The sequence below is a fragment of the Dermochelys coriacea genome, chromosome 3 (genome assembly GCF_009764565.3).
Source record: "Dermochelys coriacea isolate rDerCor1 chromosome 3, rDerCor1.pri.v4, whole genome shotgun sequence".
NCBI lineage: Eukaryota > Metazoa > Chordata > Testudines > Dermochelyidae > Dermochelys > Dermochelys coriacea.
Window position 1 is genome coordinate 168,521,938 of NC_050070.1, and position 18,806 is coordinate 168,540,743.

General features: G+C 54.4%; 1 protein-coding gene and 1 long non-coding RNA gene across 2 annotated transcripts; both read right to left on the bottom strand.

The window, feature by feature from the left end:
• Nucleotides 1-2,922: 2,922 nt before the first annotated feature.
• Nucleotides 2,923-6,551, bottom strand: LOC122459506. Its single transcript, XR_006280249.1, has 3 exons — nt 5,309-6,551; nt 3,739-3,869; nt 2,923-3,585 (listed from the first exon to the last, which is right to left on the bottom strand). It is a non-coding gene; the product is annotated as an uncharacterized LOC122459506 (long non-coding RNA).
• A 1,143-nt stretch (nt 6,552-7,694) lies between these two features.
• Nucleotides 7,695-15,518, bottom strand: LOC122459443. Its single transcript, XM_043511489.1, has 8 exons — nt 15,403-15,518; nt 13,728-13,831; nt 12,365-12,542; nt 12,059-12,154; nt 10,665-10,800; nt 10,225-10,319; nt 9,843-10,058; nt 7,695-7,787 (listed from the first exon to the last, which is right to left on the bottom strand). The coding sequence occupies exons 3-8, from the start codon at nt 12,464-12,466 to the stop codon at nt 7,695-7,697; spliced, it is 738 nt and encodes a 245-aa protein (XP_043367424.1). The 5' UTR covers nt 12,467-12,542; nt 13,728-13,831; nt 15,403-15,518.
• Between the last annotated feature and the right edge of the window lie 3,288 nt (nt 15,519-18,806).

Below are 18,806 nucleotides of genomic sequence, written 5' to 3' on the forward strand. Positions count from 1 at the left end.
TTGAGAACCGCTGGTCTAATGTAAAGTGCCACCCTGCCCAACACTTTTACCCTCTCTCCCCTACCTCAGTGTGTTGTAACCAGCGACACTAACATTCCAGTCATACGCATCGTCCCACCAGGTTTCCCCATTTCCCCTCCCCAGGGAGAACTTCCAACTCCTCTTCCTTATTGCCCAGATTCCAGTGCCAAGAGCAGTGTTGCTTCCCTTCAAGAGTGATATCTTGCAGAGCACCTACACCGCACCACAGCATTCCCCTGAGTCCACACTTGTGTTACTGCAGGATGGGTTATGTGTAAGCCAGGGAGAGACTCCACCTCACTGGTCCCTTTCTTCCCTCCATTGGAAGGTGCCGAGGGAGAAAGAGAACGTGTCCCCAGGGCTGAGGCAGCATGGGATTGCTGGCGTTGCAGAATCGGATTGCTGGCGTTGCAAAATGGGATTGCTGGCGTTGCAGCATGCTCTCCAGGAACCCTCAAGCCTTCCCTATCAGCTCCGCAGCATCAGAACAGCAGAGCCTGGATTGGAGCAAGGGAAAGGCCTGTTTTCCACAGAATCCTTCCCTCAGGCCCAGAGCATTTAGAACAGAAATCCCTGGGGGAGTTAATGTTGCTCTAAAAAGAGCCGCACAGCTTCTTGACAACACCACGCAAAGTGATCTGTTCGTAGAGATGCATAACGCCCTGCACTGACTTCTCTGAGAGGATTCCCCCGAGCTGTTGGGGGAGGCAGGACCTTATTCCTTACCTCTCGTGACAGGACTGTGAGAGAGCTTGTAGAGAGCCAGAGACAGCTTTCTAGAGGGTTAATACAGAAATTCCCTATGGAACCTAGGGGCTGCAGCCTACAGCAGGAAGGAGCCAGGTGGTTGTTGGAGCGACTCTAGGAGGAATGCCATGGGATGGTTCTCTGATCACCTCTTCACTCTGCTTTTTCCCACACCCACATTTGGGGTAAGTGCATCACCTCCTCCTTAGTGCGTGTGGGCTGGAAACCAAATACGGCCATAGAGAGGTTGCCCACTCAGCCCATGCACAGGAGGATCCATTGCAGCTCAAGTCCTCCTGCTTGTCACAGCCCAGAGGAATGCATGACACTGAGCCTGGACTCTGTGACTGCATTAGTCACCAACAGGGGAATGTGGCAGGAGAGGACACATAACATGTCTACAATTAGCTTTTTCTGGACTGCTGAGGAGGCGGGAGAGAGGCCAGATTCCATCTGGCTCCTTAGGACTTGGAGGAAGCTCTGGGATCTGGAGAGAGGTCTCTGGAGCCTTGGGATGTGCAGGTTTGGAGACATGTGGCTGCTACCTAGTCCAAAGTAACCTGCCGTGCTCCCCCACAAGAGCCATATTAACAGGCAGCACTGCAAGTGACCCCCATGCCTCTCTATTTCCTTGGCCACATGTATCGTGTCCTTTTTCTACTCCAGAAAAAGAGGACAAGAGTTCACTACAGCTACCACCTCAGGGATTGGTTGGGTTGAGAACAGCTGCTAGAAGCATGCAATAGCGACAGAAACTTGGACATCAAGCCCCTAGACTGACCTCTTACCTTTATAGATCTGCTGTTTCATCATACACAGCTATTTTAAAGTTTAGTGTGATAGTAAAAAGTCCCATTTTTAACCCTTTACCACACAAGACAAAGCCCGCAGTATTCATCATTAACTATTTATTTCTACTCTCCTGGCTCCCAAACTGCTTTTCCTCCCTAATGCCACCAGCCACCTTCGAGTTCTCCCTCTTCTCTCCCCAGCTCTGCTCACTTGATTGCAGCAGCTCAGCGGATGGTCCAGTTTTGCTCTTTCACTTCCATTCTTCTTCACTTCTGTGGATGGCTGCATTTGCCATTAAGCAGCCTGATGGAAATACCTGAGCCCTCTGTCTAGGCACACAGGTCCAGCAGCGAACGCCAAAGCCCCCCTGAAAGCAGGGGGAGATTAGCTTGGAATGTCAGGAGTGGAGGCTTGGCTCATGGGGACCCCAGGCACTGTAGCCAACCCATCGCCAAATGGCTCTTCCACATTGTGCAAACTGGCCCCACTGGCTGACTATCTAGGAGAACAGACACCCGTTATTAGCGCAGGAGAGTCTCTTCAGCGCAGCTCTCTTTCCACGCCTCCCAGAGGGCCATAGGAAGACACCTGCGAGTCTCTAGGAGTCTCTCAAGGAGTTCCCTGCTCAGTCACTTGGGAACCACTAGCAAAGGTCTCTGACAGTGGCACTGCAAAGGGGAGCTCAGCAGATGATCCCTTCTATGGCTTCCTGAGTGGGGGAGAGGTTGGTCTTGTCATTTAAGGCCTACCTGTCAGAGTCAGGGCTCCTGGATTCTCTGGCTTTGGAAGTGGGTGGAGTCTAGTGGTTGGAGCGGGACTGGTATCAGTACCATGCTTCCTTCCTGCCTCTCTCAATGATGTTGTGTGAGACCTTGCAGCCAGTTGCTTTCCATCCCTATGTACCAGCTAACAGAGATAATACTGACCCTCCCCGCCCCCGAGGGGCTGGAAGGGGTCACTACCATAATGACTCAAGTTGGAGTGAATTGTGCTCTGGGCAGCGAAGGGCCCCGATTCAGCCCCCATGGATGCCCAAGGTGTCTATATGTGGCCATGGTTTGACTCACCTAACATTACAGGCTGTTTAGCCTGGTCCTGGTCCTGGCCATGCCTGGTGCATCTGCTCCTGGCCCTCTCTGGCACACAGCTCCATCATACACAAGAACATGGCCCACCAAGGATAATCTATCAGCTCCAAGATGGATGGTGAGCCCTAGTCAGCCCATAGAAAGACAGGTTGGTGTTCTTTGGTGGAAACTGCTGGAGCTTCAGCCTCTGCTCCCACCTCCACCCACAGGCTAAAGGCTTCAAAAGTGATTCCTGATCCCAGGTAAACAAAGTAACTGAGCTGAGGCCAGGGTGGGTGGAATTATTGCTGGGACTGATCCAAAGAGAAGAGCAGATTTCTCCTCTGCTCTAGGGAGATTCCCATAGGAAAAGAAGCTGGGAGGGCAATACAAGCACTACCCTTCAGCCCTTGAATAGCAGGCAATTAGGACTTTGGGAGCCAAGGTACTGGTGTATCTTGCTGGACAGCAAAAAAGCGCATTGGAGATATTGTACAAAAGTCAATGTCACAGCTGGGTCAAGGGTAGCCAGACCTACCACACTCACATGACAGGAGTCAAGAGTCATCTGAGTCAGGATACTGGAAGATCAGAAGCAAAAGACAAATTTGTGATCACAACCACAAATCAGATGCCAGAAAATCAAGCCAGGGGAGTGGCAGCAGAAACAAGCAGCACACGGTCCAGAACAGGGAGCAGCCCTGGTGTCCAGTCAGCTTCCTGTTCCTGCTGCTTCCTTACACAGGGCCAGAGGGCCAATTAGCTTCTCTGGGACTCCTCCAATAGGACCTCAGGAGTGGAGCCTCAAACTGGGGCTGAACTTCATGGGTCCTAGGTAAGCAATTTTCAGCAGGCTTCCAGGTGGAGGGTTGGAGTGTGGCTGTTCCCATGAACCCTGCAGATCCGGATTGATCTCTCCTCCTGCAGAAAACATTATCCAGGATCCTGGACACATCCTCTGAGAATAAAAAGAGGATATTATGATGAGAAATAGGTCTCTGTACCAGGGCTGGGATCCAGGGATAGGGAAAGCTCCCAATGAGGATATGTAGCAGGAGCCCCCTGTTTGTTACAAGAGCCCCAAGTGGCAGGAAGAGTGAATGGTTCTTACCTCCAGGAGGTGCATGGGATCTTCCATCTGAGCCTCAATGAGACTCATGTTGCTTGGTTTGACAGGATGAGATCACCTGTCTTCACTGCTCCCTGAACTGCGCTGGCTGCACGATACATCTGTGTGAAAGGCTGGGACAGAGCCTAAATAACAGATGTGACAATCAGGGTTCTGTCACCCCATGGGGAGAACAGGGGGTCTGAACCCCAAAGAACAAGCTATTGAATCAACTGATTCAATGCAGAATTATTATGCCATACAGGTACGTCCTAAGGTCCTCTCATGGATTGGTAACTGGTTAAAAGATAGGAAACAAAGGGTGGGAATAAATAGTCAGTTTTCAGAATGGAGAGAGGTAAAGAGTGGTGTCCCCCCAGGGGTCTGCTGAGACCAGTGCTGTTCTACATATTCATAAATAATCTGGAAAAAGGGGTAAACAGTGAGATGGCAAAATTTGCAGATGATAAAAAAAAACTACTCAAGTTAGTGAAGTCCCAAACAGACTGCCAAGAGCTACAAAAGGATCTCACCAAATTGCATGACTGGGCAACAAAATGGCATTGTTCAGTGTGCAAAATCCAATGTTGATAAATGCAAAGCAATGCACATTGGAAAATAAAATCCCAACTCTACATCTAGAATGATGGGGTCTAAATTAGCTGTTACCACTCAAGAAAGAGATGTTGGAGTCACTGTGGATAGTTCTCTGAAAACATCCACTCAATGTGCAGCGGCAGTCATAACTGCGAACAGAGGGCAGAGGCCTGTGTGGGGCAAGGAGGGCAGGGATTTGAGAAGCAAGAGCAAAGGATCAAACAATTTCTTAATGTGGGTCAGGATGATCCCCATTTCAAAGATAGAGAAAGTGAGGCACCAGGTAGGAGTGTGACCTGGCCAGGATCACATTACCGCTCAGTGGCAGGACTGCAGTACAAACCGTTCCCTGTTCTCATCACTGGACCCTGCTGTCCCTCCTGTATGACCCCTCCAGCCATCCTCTCCCATAGGCCATCCGCACCACTCTCCAGTACCAGGCTGTTTCCATAATGGAAGCAGGCTTGTAAGCGAATTCACTCACCTATAGGTGCCCCTTACTGTCAAGGCCTGGTGTCACAGCTTTCTTGCTGGGCTAGCACCCCAGCTGATAGTCGCTAGGGCACTCTGACAGGTTCTTGGCTGGGAACTCAGCCCTTCAGCCGGGTGACTGTCTTTTAGTCCACTCCTTCCTGGATTGTGCTCATCCCAAACTAAATTCCAAAAAGGTCATTTACAGAAACAAGGTCTTCCATCCCTTTGGGGGCTCTTCCTCAACCTGACTTTGGTTCAGCCTGCCCTTGCTGGCCTTGGTAGCCCTTTCTATGGCCTTGTACATCCCCTTCCTTAGAGACCATCAGTCCTACCCTGGATTCAAGGTTCTGCCCCACAAGGTCCTGTATCAAACAGCTAGGCCTGCTCCTGTAGCTTTGCTGCAGTTTTCCCTGGTTTTCCCCTCAGGTGGAGCTCACTCTGTAATCCATCTGGCCTAGCTCCAGGCTTTATAGCCCACAGGCCAAGCCCCCCTGTTATATACCCTCCTCCTTAGAACCTGGCCCACACGGGGGGCAAGTTCTATTCTTGTCCAAGCTTCATCCCTCGTCATCTCGTCGCTGTCACCGGCTACGTGCTTGTACAGCCTGCACGCACAGTGTCTCCAGCTCCACTGCCCGCTCGCTCCCCAGAATAAAGAGGCCATCCTTCTCTTCCGCAGTGCCCCAGTGCTCTTCCTGCAACCACTCATTCTCATTAACCGCTGCTTGCAGAGTCTGTTCTGAAGCCACTAGCTTCTTCTGTAGCCTTTTTGCTACTGCCGCTGCATACGCCAAAACCTTTTCCGTCAGGGTCTGAGAACCCACCATGGACTGTTCCGCCCTTGTGTTTGACCCGACTTCAGTCTGCTTCATCTCTGTGCCAACCATTTCGTCCTTCACTTCCCTGCAGCATCTGACAGAGTTTGTGGGTGGAGGGTCTGCAAGGTCTTGTCCCCATCTTGGCATTAGGCCACGCTTCTACACTTTCTCATGCCCTGATCTCCTGGGCTAACCTTCTCAGCACAGCCCAGGCATGCTCTCCGTGTCTGCTCTTTTTGTCCATGGGCATAGCAGACCCTGGGTTGATTTCCCTTTGCAGGATCTCTCACAACTATTGCTGCTGCTGCGTCTGTAGCTCCACCTATACTTCCTTCTGCTTCTGTTGGTTTTCTAGGAGCTGCTGGAGAAACCCCTAGATTTGCTTTGGCTGTTTAAATTGTCCCGGGAACTGAAGTGGGAAATCCAGTGACCAGCTCAGTCCCTTGAGACACCCGCTTGGGAGGACAGACCTTCCTTCAGCATCCAAGACTTCCATCAGCCCTCATGGATCACAGGGGGAATTCAATCCTCCTGGCTATGCCAATCAGAAACAAATCTACTGGGAGTTACATGCCCCGCTGCTGGCCAGACATGGAATCACAGCCCTCTCGCTGGGCTAGCGTCACCCCTCAATGGTCGCTCCAGCACCATGGCAGTTTCTCTGCCTGGTAACTCAGCCCTCCAGCTAGGTCACCACCGTTAGTCCACCCTTCTGGGGCCCAGCTTGTCTCACACTAAAAGTCCAAAGAGGTCTTTCCACAGAAAGAAGTCCTTCTGCCATCACTGAGGCTCTTGCTCAGCCTGCAGCCCCCTTGCTGGGCTTGGTAACCCTCTCCGGGTGCGTGTACGCCCCATTCTTTGCGGCCAGTAGGGAAAACCAGTCCCACCCAGACTTTGGGAGCGGCCCAGGGCCCTGTACCCAACAACTAGGTCTGCTCCTTTCTCTTTGTTGCAGTTTTCCCTGGGCACTTCCTACCTCTCTTCTCAAGTTCTCCTCCAGGCTTTCCTTGCTGCTCTGAACTTCCTACCTCGTTCTCATTCCTGTGGATACCCCAGCTGGGCTGTATCACCACTGAAGTCTGGCTCTTTAGGGGGAGGTACATGGTGCCTCTCAGTTAGGGCTCATTCTGTAATCAGCTTGGCTAATCCCCAGCCCAGGGGAAAGCACCCTGTTACAGGCCTGCTCTGCCCACTCCTACTGTCACTGCGCTGGAGTCCTTGCTCCCCATTTCAGACCTGGTTTTCAAAGGGGCTAAGTACACGAAGGCCTCACTGCCTGGAACTGGAGTTTGCTTGTTCTGGTGATTCTGACATTCAGGCCCTTCATCATTCAGAGGCTGACAGGTGTGGTGAGGAGGCTGGAGAAACCCCACTGCTGAACGGAAGGATGTCAAGGAGTTGGGATTCTGGGAGCTGATGGGTTCATTTGCCCTGCTGTGGGAAGTGGAGCTGGAGACCGGAGATGCCATGGGAACGAGACTACCTAATGCTCTCTTCATGCCCGAGGGGCTGGAGCCTCCTGCCGAAAATGCTCTCAGGAGTCCTGATTCGAGGACATCTCTGGGGAGCTGCTTCCTAGGAACAAAACCAGGGTGGTATGATGATGGAGACATCTCTGTCCCAGAGCTGGGAGCAAGTGACGGGGGAAGCTCCCAGCCAGGCTGTGCATCGGGGATCTCATTTCTCCCCAAGAGACCCACATGCCCCAAGGAGTAAATGGCTCTTACCTCCATGAGGGAGTGGGGTCTTCCATCTAAGCCTCTTTGAGAGCCAGCATTGCTTGGTTTGATGGGATGAGGTGACCTGTCCCCACTGCTCCCTAAGGTGGCTCAGCTGCAGGTTGCGCCTGTCTGGGAGGCTTTGCCAGATCCCAGGGCCTGGAAGACAGCTGGGAAGGAGGCTCCTGCCCCAGATGAAGGAATTTGGGGGGCAGAGGGAAGGACCCTGCTCCACAGAGAGGGGAGAGAGTTTCTGTAAGTACCAGGGGGCTCCATTTCCCCTTCCACTAGCTCCCCATTTACAGCGAGCCAGAGCAGTACCTACAGCCAGGAGCAGGACTTGCTGGTGGCCTCAGAGGCACAGCCCCTGCAGTGCCTCAGGCATCTGGCACAAGTGCCGGATGCTGCGGAGCTGGTGCATCACATTGGCCGTGACATCCTCCTGCTGCAAGGGAATGAGAACCTGTCAGAGACTCAGACACCCCCGAAGAATCCAGGGGGATTAAGGGAACCTGGAACCAGCAGCATTCCCACCCAGCACCTGCCCACCTTGGAGGCATGGATTCACCATGCTGACCCCCAGAATGGAGGCTTGTTGTCCCTTCTAGTGACCTCCAGTGCCAACCCCCTCTCCTTGGAGGGTGAGCTCCTGCCACCTCCCCTTCAGTGCCCCTGAGAACTGTTCCACCTCCAATCCACAGCTCAAGTTCTCAGAACCCTCTCCTCCACCCCCACCCCCACCCAGGTTGGGCAGGGAGGGGGCTCTAGCAGGGAAGGGGGGGAGGAGGGATTCTGGCAGCAGTGAAGTGGGATGTGGGGAGGTTGGGACCTTTCCCCAAGTCATCCCAGCCACTAGTGCTGAAGCCGCAGGATGGCAGCCCTTGTGAATGGGGCGGATCAGCAGCCCCTGCTGACTGAGTCCTCCCGTTCTCTCTAGAGTGGGTCCATCCCTGCCAGCAGCAGGACAAGCTTCCCCTGCCCATGTGCCTCAGCCCTGCCTGGTCAGTTCACATCACCCGTTAGTCCTTGGCCTTCCAGGCTGCCAGTGATGGGAGCAACTCTGGGTGGTGGCTCAGGTGACACAGACACTAGGCCAGTGATGAGCTGCCAAAATCTTAACAACCGGTTCCCTCCTCACCCCACGAGGGGGTTGTGGCCCACCCCCACCCCCAGGGACTCCTGCCCCATCCAACCCCCTGAATTCCTTGACGCCCCCCCGGAACCTCTGCCCCATCCACCCCCTTCCCCGTCCCCTGACTGCCCCCAGAACCAGGTAGGAGGGTCTCGTGGGCCACCGTAGTGGGTGCCCACCCCGCCCCTAAGAGCCAGAGGCACCTGCCGGGGGGCAAGGTGTGATGCTCCCAGGAAGCATCCAGCAGGTCCCTCTGGCTCCTAGGGGCAGGGGAGCAAAGCTGGGGGGGAGCAGGGAGAGCGGCTGCTACCCCCGCTGATCACATCAAAAGTGGTGCCTTAGACACCGACTCCATGGGTGCTCCGGGGCTGGAGCATCCACGGGGAAAATTTGGTGGGTGCAGAGCACCCACCAGCAGCTCCCCACCTCGCGCCCGGCCCCAGCTCACCTCCACTCCGCCTCCGCCCCTGAACCCACTGCCCCGCTCTGCTTCTCCATGCCCCCCACCCCCGCTTCCCGTGAATCAGCTGTTCACGCAGGAAGCTGGGTCGGCGGGGGCTGAGAAGCAAGTGGCAGCTTCGCACTCAGGCCCAGGGAGGCAGAGGTGAACTGGGGCGGGGAGTGGTTCCCCTGCACGCCCCTTCCCCCCCCCAGGGTTAACTGCTGCGGCACGGGCAGCCCTCCTTGCACCCGCAGCCCCTGGCTCACCTCCGCTCTGCCTCTGCCTCCCTGGGCCTGAGCGCAAAGCCACCACCTGCTTCTCAGCCCTCCCTGGCTTCCTGCGCGAACAGCTGATTTGCGGGAAGCCGAGGGGGTCGGAGAAGCAGAGCGGGGCGGCGCATTCAGGGGAGGAGGCGGAGCGGAGGTGAGCTGGGGCTGGGCGTGGGGCAGGGAGCTGCCGGTGGGTGCTCTGCACTCACCAAATTTTCCCCGTGGGTGCTCCAGCCCCGGAGCACCCACGGGGTTGGCGCCTAAGGCGTCACTTTTGGCCGGTTGTTAAATATAGAAATTTAGAAATCTCGCGGGACAACCGGTTCTAAAAGGGCTTCTACATTGAACAACTGGTTCCAGCAAACCGGGTCCAGCTCACCACTGCACTAGGCCACTGGGAACTGGGTGCAGCCCTGTGGAACAGGAGAGGCTCGCAGAGGGCACTTAGGGGACTCTTCTGCCCTTCCCAAGAGCGATAGTACCGGGTCTAAGAACAATAGTCTGTGACGAGGTAATGCTTGTCATTAATTAGCCTTGCTAAAGGCTGGGTTGGAGCTGCTCCAGGGACAAGCTGGCTCCCTCCTGCTCATGGAGGTGGATTCATCTCCCTTCCCAGTAGCACCTGCTCTCCCTCTCATTCCCTACCAGGCTCCTTACTGCCAGGCCAGCGAATGAGGCCTGGGTCCTGCCCCAATCTCCTGCGTCTAATGCAGCTGCTTTCCTTGTCCCCATCAGCTGCTGGGCCTCCCCCAGGAGGGAGTAAGTGAGGAGCAGCCCAGCCTGGCTGACACGCAGCAGGGGGTCGTGGATGGCCAGCACTGCCGTCTGGAGGAAGGATCTTCTCTGCCCCTCCAAGAAGAACTTTCCGAAGACCTAAAGCCAACAGAACGTGAGGCATTAGCAGACTGCCCAGAACCAGGCTCCAAATCCTGGGGCTAGAACGGTATTTCCGTCTAGTGGCCTTAGGAGGCAGCCAGTGCAGGGGACCCAGCCACCCCCACTCCCTGAGCTGTGTCATGCCCTGGCAGAGTGTCCTTACCTCCCCTACCTTGGCTGTGTTCTTGTAGCCCAGGAGCCTGCTGTCCTGGTGCCAGTCCCAACACCACAGGTCTTCAGCCTCATGGATGGTCAGCCCTGGGAAACAGGGACACACACTTGTCACCGATGAAGTGAGCTGTAGCTCACGAAAGTTTATGCTCAAATAAATTTGTTAGTCTCTAAGGTGCCACAAGTCCTCCTTTTCTTTTTTACACTTGTCATTCTGATTGCAGTGCTTGTGTCTTTCCAATCCCATTGGTGGCTGCACAGTGGGCAGAGTCCTCATTGTGTGCCTGGCCCAACAGAATTGCAGGGGTGGTGTAGAACTGAGAAAGAGATTGAGAGAGACTCATCCTCCAGCTGGGGTCAGTCTGAGAGAAATTGTCTGGGGTCCCAGTCTCACTCTTCTACCGGGTGCCATTTCCCAGCTGGGTTCCTTACTCCTCTGGTGCAGCAGCAGCTGGTAGAGCCGGTAAACCCCCTCCCTGGCCTGACGGCTGATGTCCTTGGCTGGGTCACCGAATGAACAGAGCCAGCTGTGCCAATGGTGACCCATCCTGGGGAATTCTGCTGAGTTCTAATGGAAGGGAGAGGGAGAGGGGACTCCATCAGCATTTTCCTGCCAGCTCTCAGTCCCCCCCGGGCCAGGACTCTCCTTCCCCTCAGCCCCTCTGCAGGAGATGCTAGCGGATAGAAGCTAGAGCTAGACCCTTAATTTCCTCTGCCCCCAAGGGAGCCTGGAGCACAGGGATGTGGGCATGGCCCTCCATGAGGACTTGTTTCCACAGATGCTCCAAGATGACAGGATGGCATGAACCTGGAGCCTGGTCCCCTTAAAAGCCCAGAGTCACCACTTAACCAGGACAAGAAGAACGTGACTCAAGCCAAGCTCATTATCATAACTCTGCCTCCCCAAAAGGAACACTCCTAACCCATAGCCCCTGCAGCAGCAGATCCTACAGCCTATTGGAGCCAGCCCACCTACGCCTGGAGTCAGGAACCTGGGGTCAGAGGTCACTTACGTCAAACTCAGGGAGGGTGATAATGAATCTGAGCAGGGCCTTGCTGCTCCTAATGGCCCTGGCTCTCGCTTACAACACCCTGGACACGATCCAGTAGTTCTGTGGGGAAAGGAGGCAGCTCAGGACCAATGGGCAGGTGCACGTATTGTGCAAATGAGACCCACCCCCGATCCCCAGGGGGCTGAGACATTGTGCGCAGGGTGGAATATCTGATTCATTGATCACAGAGTTTTAGAAGGGGATTGTTGCCTCCAGGACGATGCTTGTATCCTGCAGGTCACAACTTGTCATTGTCTCTCTAGATTGGAACAATGTTCGGGCTTGGGGCTGGTCCCATCCTCCCTGAACTCCTGATTCCTGAACAGCTCACCATGAAGGAGACAGGCCCCTCACCCATCCCTAGCTCTCAAGTCCTTGCTTGAGTGAAGGGACTGAGTGTGAGCACAATCCCACCAGGAATCTCAGGGCCCGTCGGAGAGAAGGGCTGATTCTCTGAGGGTCCTCCTGTTTCTCTAGGAAGGAGCCTGTGACTCTTCTCTGAGGACCATCTTCTGGATCTGACAGGAGAGGTTCAGACTCTCACTCCCCAAGCCAGCCAGGAGCCCGGTGGTTAGTGCTCAACAGAACCAGGCAGAGCTCTGGCTTGAAGTCCTAGCTCCTTCCTCTGTCCTTCAAGGAGAAAGGTCCTGACACTGCATTGCACTGACTGCCCTGACCAAGGACGGCCCACTGAGAGCCCAGCTAAGAGGACAGACTGGAAAATGGATCTAAGAGTTAAGGTAAAATTGCCCCTACTCCTCTCATCGGGCTCACTTCCAAGATGTAGTGGAGCCTGCTGGTGTCTGGGGACTCTGCCAGCAGGTTCCCCAGCATGGCATCCAGGAGGTCTGGCAAGACCCTATACAGATCCTGCAAAGCAAGGGAGAGCCATGGGTCAGAGTTAGGAAAAGAGGGACTACACCTGCCACAGGATGGGAAGAGGGATCTCTGGGAAGCACTGGTGAGACCCCCAAACACATATCCTGGCCTCTCTCATTCACATCCCACTGCAGGCAATTAGCAAGGATTCATGGCAGGATGACAGATGGCTCTTCAATCCATGACTTTAGCATGATCTACCTGGACTTGGGTGGTGTCCTTCTCTGTGCCCAGGGTGAAGATGACATGCAGGGCAGCTCGAAGGAGGTGGGTTTCCAGCTCTGGCTCCAGGGCAGGTGTCATGGTGCTGGCAAGAGAGAGGAGCCGGTATTAGACTGTGCAGTGCGGGGGTGGGACTGGCACCAACACGGACATGAAACTGCAGGGAAATAGGCACAGGCTGGCGAGAATGGAAACTGAGGCACCAAGCCAGGGAATGACAAGGCCAAGGCTTCCCAGACAGACAGTGGCAATGCAAGAATAGCGCCTCTTCCCTGGACCCTGCTGCCCCTCCTGTATCTGATCCTGGGACAGAGCCTCTTCCCAAAGCCATTGCAATGTTACTGGAGTGAAAAGAACAGCCCAGCCAGGAGACAGTGGACCTTCCCACCACCTCTGCCAGAGAAGCCACTAGGGAGGTGACCTGGGAGTGGGAGGAGCAGTGACTCCCAGCCCTGGGCCTGAGCAGCACCAGGGTTAGGGGAACTGGGAGGGAGGGTCTCGGTACCGAGGTTGCCCACAGCAATCAGGGAGTTAGCGAGGACGGTGCTGGGTGGAGCAGCTCCTCAATGAGCTCCTGTGAGACCCAAAGGAGACAAAGGAGCATGTGAGATTCAGGCCTCATTGACAATTCCCAGTGAGGAGATTACACAGTCAGTGCCCCACACAGCCAGCAGGATCCCCCCACCTGCCTCCCGCTCCTCTGATTCCTGCCCAATTTCAGAATGTCTCCCATCTCTTCTCCCCAACCTTCAGCCCCAGCAATCCCTGCCCGCAGATGCCCTCCAGCATCAGCCATCCCCCATCCATTGGGCCGGAGAGACTCCTGCCCTCCCATGTTTCTGTCCTCCCTCCAGCTGCTGGGCACCGTGTCTCACTCGCCACAATCCTCTCCACCACAGCTGCCTTGCAGCAGTTCGGCTCCAGTGTGTCCTGCCCTCTCTGATGTGCAGCGAGACACGCAGGGTGGATGGCGAGCAGGAACATGATCTGCTGGGCCTCATCCTGCACCCACCAGGAGTGGGGTTAGGGGAGAGAGAGCCAGTTAGCCAGGGACCTCCCTGCCCCACCCCCACCAGCTGCAGGACTCAGGCCTGAATGGGGGAGAGTGGGGACCCGCCTATTGTCCAGATCACCCACGACTCCTGCACAAGCAGTGCCTGTGGGGGGAAGACCCCGGCTGGTGTGTGACAAACACCCCCATCTTGGGGGTCCCAGATCATGGAGGAGAAAGGTCCCCATTAGGGCTGGTGGATCATCAGAGACAAGACCCTCTGCAGGGGGTCAGGGTGCTGGGAAGGGGCAGGACAATCTCTGTTCCAGCACAGCTGGGGAACGTTTGTACCTTTTCTTGGCTCTGGAGCTGCTCTCGGTTGTTCTTGAGAGCAGCCTCCTCTGTGGCCACATCCACACATTCCTCCTCCTCATCTTCTTAGTCCCTGGGGGTCCCTGTACCAGGGAGAGAAGGGGACAGGGTCACGCCTGCTGCCACTCGGGGAAAGGACAGGGCATGGTGGGGCAATGTGTCCCCACCTCCAGGATCTAGGGCAGATCGGGCCCCACACGCCCCCCTCTGTCTCAGTGATGCCTTCAGCCCCCAATTCCTTCAGGAGCCCATAGGAAAGCGACCCCCCTACTGTTCTGGACTCCCTGGGAGGTGCCTCCTCCCCCACACAACTGGAGCACCAAGGACCAAAGTGGCAGCATCTAGTGTCAGTGGGGTTCACGTGGCTCAGGCCAGACACCTGGGCTGGAGACCCACCCCCATAGCACTGGTCGAGGGCCTGGGCCCAGGGTGTTCACAGCCCCCTCCTTACCCCTCCCTGAGCCCAGCCTGGCTCCTCACCTGGAACAAAGAGTGGCGCCCATCGGCCTCGCTGCTGCCCGAGTCATAGGCGCTGCTGCTGTCCCACGGGGAGCAGGCCGAGCTGCTGGTGATGGGACAGGGATCCTCCACCTCCTGCCCTGGGGAGGCTGGAAGGTCCTCAGTGAGCGGGCAGGGCGAAGCCTCCTGCTGGGAATCAGGGCTGGGCTCCTGGGGCCGGTGCTTCCCACACAACAAGCCCCAGAGCCACCCTGCCTGGCTCCCCTCCTGGGCTGGGTCCTGCCTGCCCAGCCACACCCTGGGCCAGCTCCATTTCGGCCTGGCCGGTGGCTCTCCCATCTTGGCGCCTGCACCGGGAGCAGGTTTCCTCTGCCAGAAAGCTGGGCACTTCCACCTCCTCGCCCAGCCGGGAGCTCCTTCCCCGCCAGCGGGGAGGGGGGGCTGCTCTACTCCTGGGGAAGCTGCTTCCCTCAGGCTCTGGGGCCACCTTCTTCCTGAACATCCTCAGGAGCTTGGCCATCCTGGAACCGAGCAGGGAGCAGGCGTGAGTCTGGGGTCAAGGCAGCCTCTCACTAACCAGCCTTTTTGGTCCCTCCCCATCCCTGCCCCAGCCAGAGCAGCTCCTCCTCCCCCCACAGGGGTGCAGGGAGTGCAATCTCCACACACTGGCAGGAGCTCATTGCATGATCTGCTCCCAACGTTCCCCCTCGTCATCCCTGGTGCTGCAACACCCGGGGAGTCTCCTCCTTTTTGAGCACTGGGGTCAGTCACAAAGACCATCGGTCACTTTGGACAAGCAGCTCACTCCTGCCATCCCAGGCCACACTCCCCCCCAGGCTAGAGAAGGAACAGAACCCAGGAGTGCAGACTTCTCCTGGGAAACCATTCCCCACGTCAAAGTCCTTAGGCATAGCAAGCCCAGGGCCCCCTCATTTCCCATTGATTTCCATGCTCAGCAGCTCACAGGGTCTGGCCCAGCCTGACTCCCACAAGGGAAGGGCTGGGAGCCCCATTGCTGGGACCTTTCCAAACACACCGGAGACGGCTCTGGAGAAGCCCCTCCCCGGTCTGAGAGTGAGGGGCTCCTGGGGGTGGTTTGCAAATCCAATCTCCTTTGGGAGAGATTCTCTCCCCCTCTTTCTACCTATCCCCAGAGAGACAGGGGACACCACAGAGGAGCCCTAATGCCACCCACTTGTTCTAGGTGATGGAGCGATGGATGGCGGATGTTCAGGGTCGCCTGCTGTCGCTCGCCCTCCTCCTCGCTCTCCAAGCCCAAGGCAGGGTGGAGAGGGTGGTGACCTGAGGAGCTTCCCTACCCAGGAGGCAGGGTGATGACACTGGGCGATCGACTGGCTGTGAAAAGAAGAGTCTGTCTTATTGCCAAGGGACAGAGAAACTCAGCCAGCAGCAGGGGGTGCAGAACACTGCCCTAGTGTGGGGGTGACAGTGCCTCCCAGCTCCTGACATCCCGGCACTTTACACACCTTCCTGGAGCCTCCCAACCCCCTTGGGCTGTAGAGACTGCGACCCCAGCCCTACTGATGAGAAACAGGCCTGGGGAGGGGAAGCTACTGGCTCAGGGTCACACCAAATGTCAGAGCCATGGAGGGACCCAGCAGTCCTTATTTCCAGGCCCCTTCACTAACACCGTTGCACACTCCCTCCCACAGCTGGCAATTACAACCAGGCCCTCATGTCCGGTCCCCCTGCCTTTGAGAGGGAATGTGTTCCACTGTAGTGACTGGACCAGGGGATTGGGAGGCTCCAGAAAGGTGTGTAAAGTGCCAGGATGTCAGGAGCTGGGAGGCACTGTCACCCCCACACTAGGGCAGTGTTCTGCACCCCCTGCTGCTGGCTGAGTTTCTCTGTCCCTTGGCAATAAGACAGACTCTTCTTTTCACAGCCAGTCGATTGCAGACTTTGGGCAAGTTGCTCCCCACTCTATGGCTCTGTCCCCAGCAGTCAAATGGGGATTTCCTACTTTCTCACTATTGGAAAATGCTGGGAGAAAAAAGCTGCTCTGACAGTGCTAAGCAGCATCTGACCATTAAAGGTCGGCATGCACTGCCCAGGAGGAGGAGTGTTTGGCTCTGGGGTTTCACTTCAGCCCAGTCCCTAGCGAGGGGCCCAGCCATGGAGTTTGGCTCAAGTAAACCAATTCTCAAATTTGTTAAGGGTGTTTGGAATTCCAACCCTGTGCTCCAAAGTGCTTGGTGTCATCTGCAAATTTTAGAAGCATATTCTCCACTCCATTTTCCAAATCATTAATGAAAATATTGAATAGTATCAGACCCCGGACTGATCCCTGCCGGACCCACTAGGTACACCCTCTCAGCTGGACAGCCAAACATGGAGAAGGATTCTTGAGTACGGGCTTTCAACCAGCTGTGCACCCACATTATACTAATTGCATCGAGACCATATTTCCCTAGTTTGTTTGTGAGAATGTCCGATGGGACTGTGTCAAAAGCCTTCTTAACACCAAGATAGATCACATCTCCTGTTTACCCACCTCCACTAGGCCCGTAACCCTATCAAAGAAGGAAATAGGGTTGGTTTGGAATGATTTGTTCTTGACAAATCCATGCTCACTAGTTTTAAGAACCAAATTATCCTGTAGGTGCTGACAAACTGATTATTTAATAATGGGTTCCAGTATCTTTCCAGGGATGGAAGTGAGGTTGGCTAGTCTGTAAGTCCCAGGGTTCTCTTTGTTCCCTTTTAAAGATAGGTACTGTCTTGTTAATGGATGGGAAGATGTTCTTTTTCCGGGATCTCAGAAGAGAACTGGGACACAGCACCTGGTTGTTAAGACCACAAAAATGGAGGCAGGAACCTCTTCTCTCCTCCTGGCAAAGAACCCCAGGTACCTAAAAGAGTGGGATTCACATCCCTGAATGGGCTTTAAAAAAGACAATGGTTAACATTTGGGCCCAACCATTTCTTGTTTCCACAGATGAGACATTTTAGCAAAGTTTAAAATTCCTTGGTGCTCAACACCATGAAACTCCCCTTTCTCCTTCACAAAGGGCTTTAACGCCCCTTATCTCACCAGGATGACAGCTGCCCAGAGTTTGAGAATTTTCCCTTTTCCCATTGGACAGATGGGGAGCCTGAGGTTCAGAGAAGGGAAGTGACCTACCCAAGGGCCTATACAGCAAGATGGTGGCAGAGCCAGAAAGAGAAGCCACCAGACCTGACTCCTGTTCTAACAGACAACAACCCCCCCCCCCCCCCCCAGAGGCAGGGATAGAGCCCAGGAATCGAGATGGTGGGGAAATTACACTGAACTTGTTTCTATCAGAAAATCCCATTCAGACTAAACCAGTTTGTTTCTGAAATCATAACAAGTGGGATGAAAATGCTTTGCAAAAATATTTTGTTGCAAAACAAAAGCATCTCCTGTTTGTCACACTGTTAAATTATCTCATCACACATAAAGAAAAAATACTTAGATCTTGAAAATTAGATAAAATGCTTCAATCTGAAGTAAGAAGTTGCTGCTCTTAATTTTAAAATAATACAAATAAAATAGAATATTTCAGCTATTCTATGATGTCATAATCTGATCTGAGGAAATGTGATAGGACACCTCAAATTATGCACTGTTCCTAGTGACACTCTCCAATGGATCCCCATCCTCCACCCACCGTGAGGTAGGTAGGAGCGGATTGTTATCCCTACTTGAAAGAGGGAGGAAGTAAGGCTGATAAAGGAGAATTGACTTGTCTTAGGTCACAAAGCCAGTCAGTGACAGAGTTGGGAATAGGATCCAAGAGCCCTGACTTTCAGACTAACCGTTGGATCTTGAATTTCATACATTGAATAACCTCAGTAAAGTGCTCTCAGATGAGCTCCAGATCAACAACAATTCACAGTAATTATTCAGCAAGTATTTTAGGAGAACTGGAATGTTACAGAGAATCATGAACTGCTCAGAGACAATTAATGCAGAGAAGCAGCAAAATTCGTCAAACATATGACTGGTTATGACTTATTTACTTGGTCTTAAAAGACAACAACGAAGACCTGAGTATCCTCCTTGTCAATAACCCCCCTGCTCAGCCAATCAGGGTAGAGACTGAGGGGCAGGCGGGTTTTCACCAGAGAGCCCAGAGGATGGCCCAGGTCACCGGTGGGGATCACTGTCCAAGCACTATTTCAGCCCCGGGTGGACCTCCCACAATGGGAGCTGCAGAGCACCCCCCCAACACACATACACACCCTTCCTGGTAGTGGGAGGGGAAACAACAAAAGTAGTAAGAAATGAAGAGAAAGGATGGCAGGATGGAGGAAAAGGTAGAACAAAAAGGACAAACCCCAATGTCCCCAGTGATTCTAAGGGACAAAATCAAAGGTGGGGAATAAAATTCTGCCACCTTAAGCCAGTGTTTTCCATGCCTAGAATTCAGCTGGCACCAGATGGATCAGACTGAATAGGTTCCAAACCTCTTGGAGGCTCTTACCTTGTAAACGGGGACGTCTGTTTTCTAGTAAAATCAGAAAAAGGAAAGGAGAAAACTTGAAAGAGCTTCCTCCTCGCCCTCACGTACGTGAACCCTAATACTCTTTCAGTCCTCAAAGAGAGACCTCGAA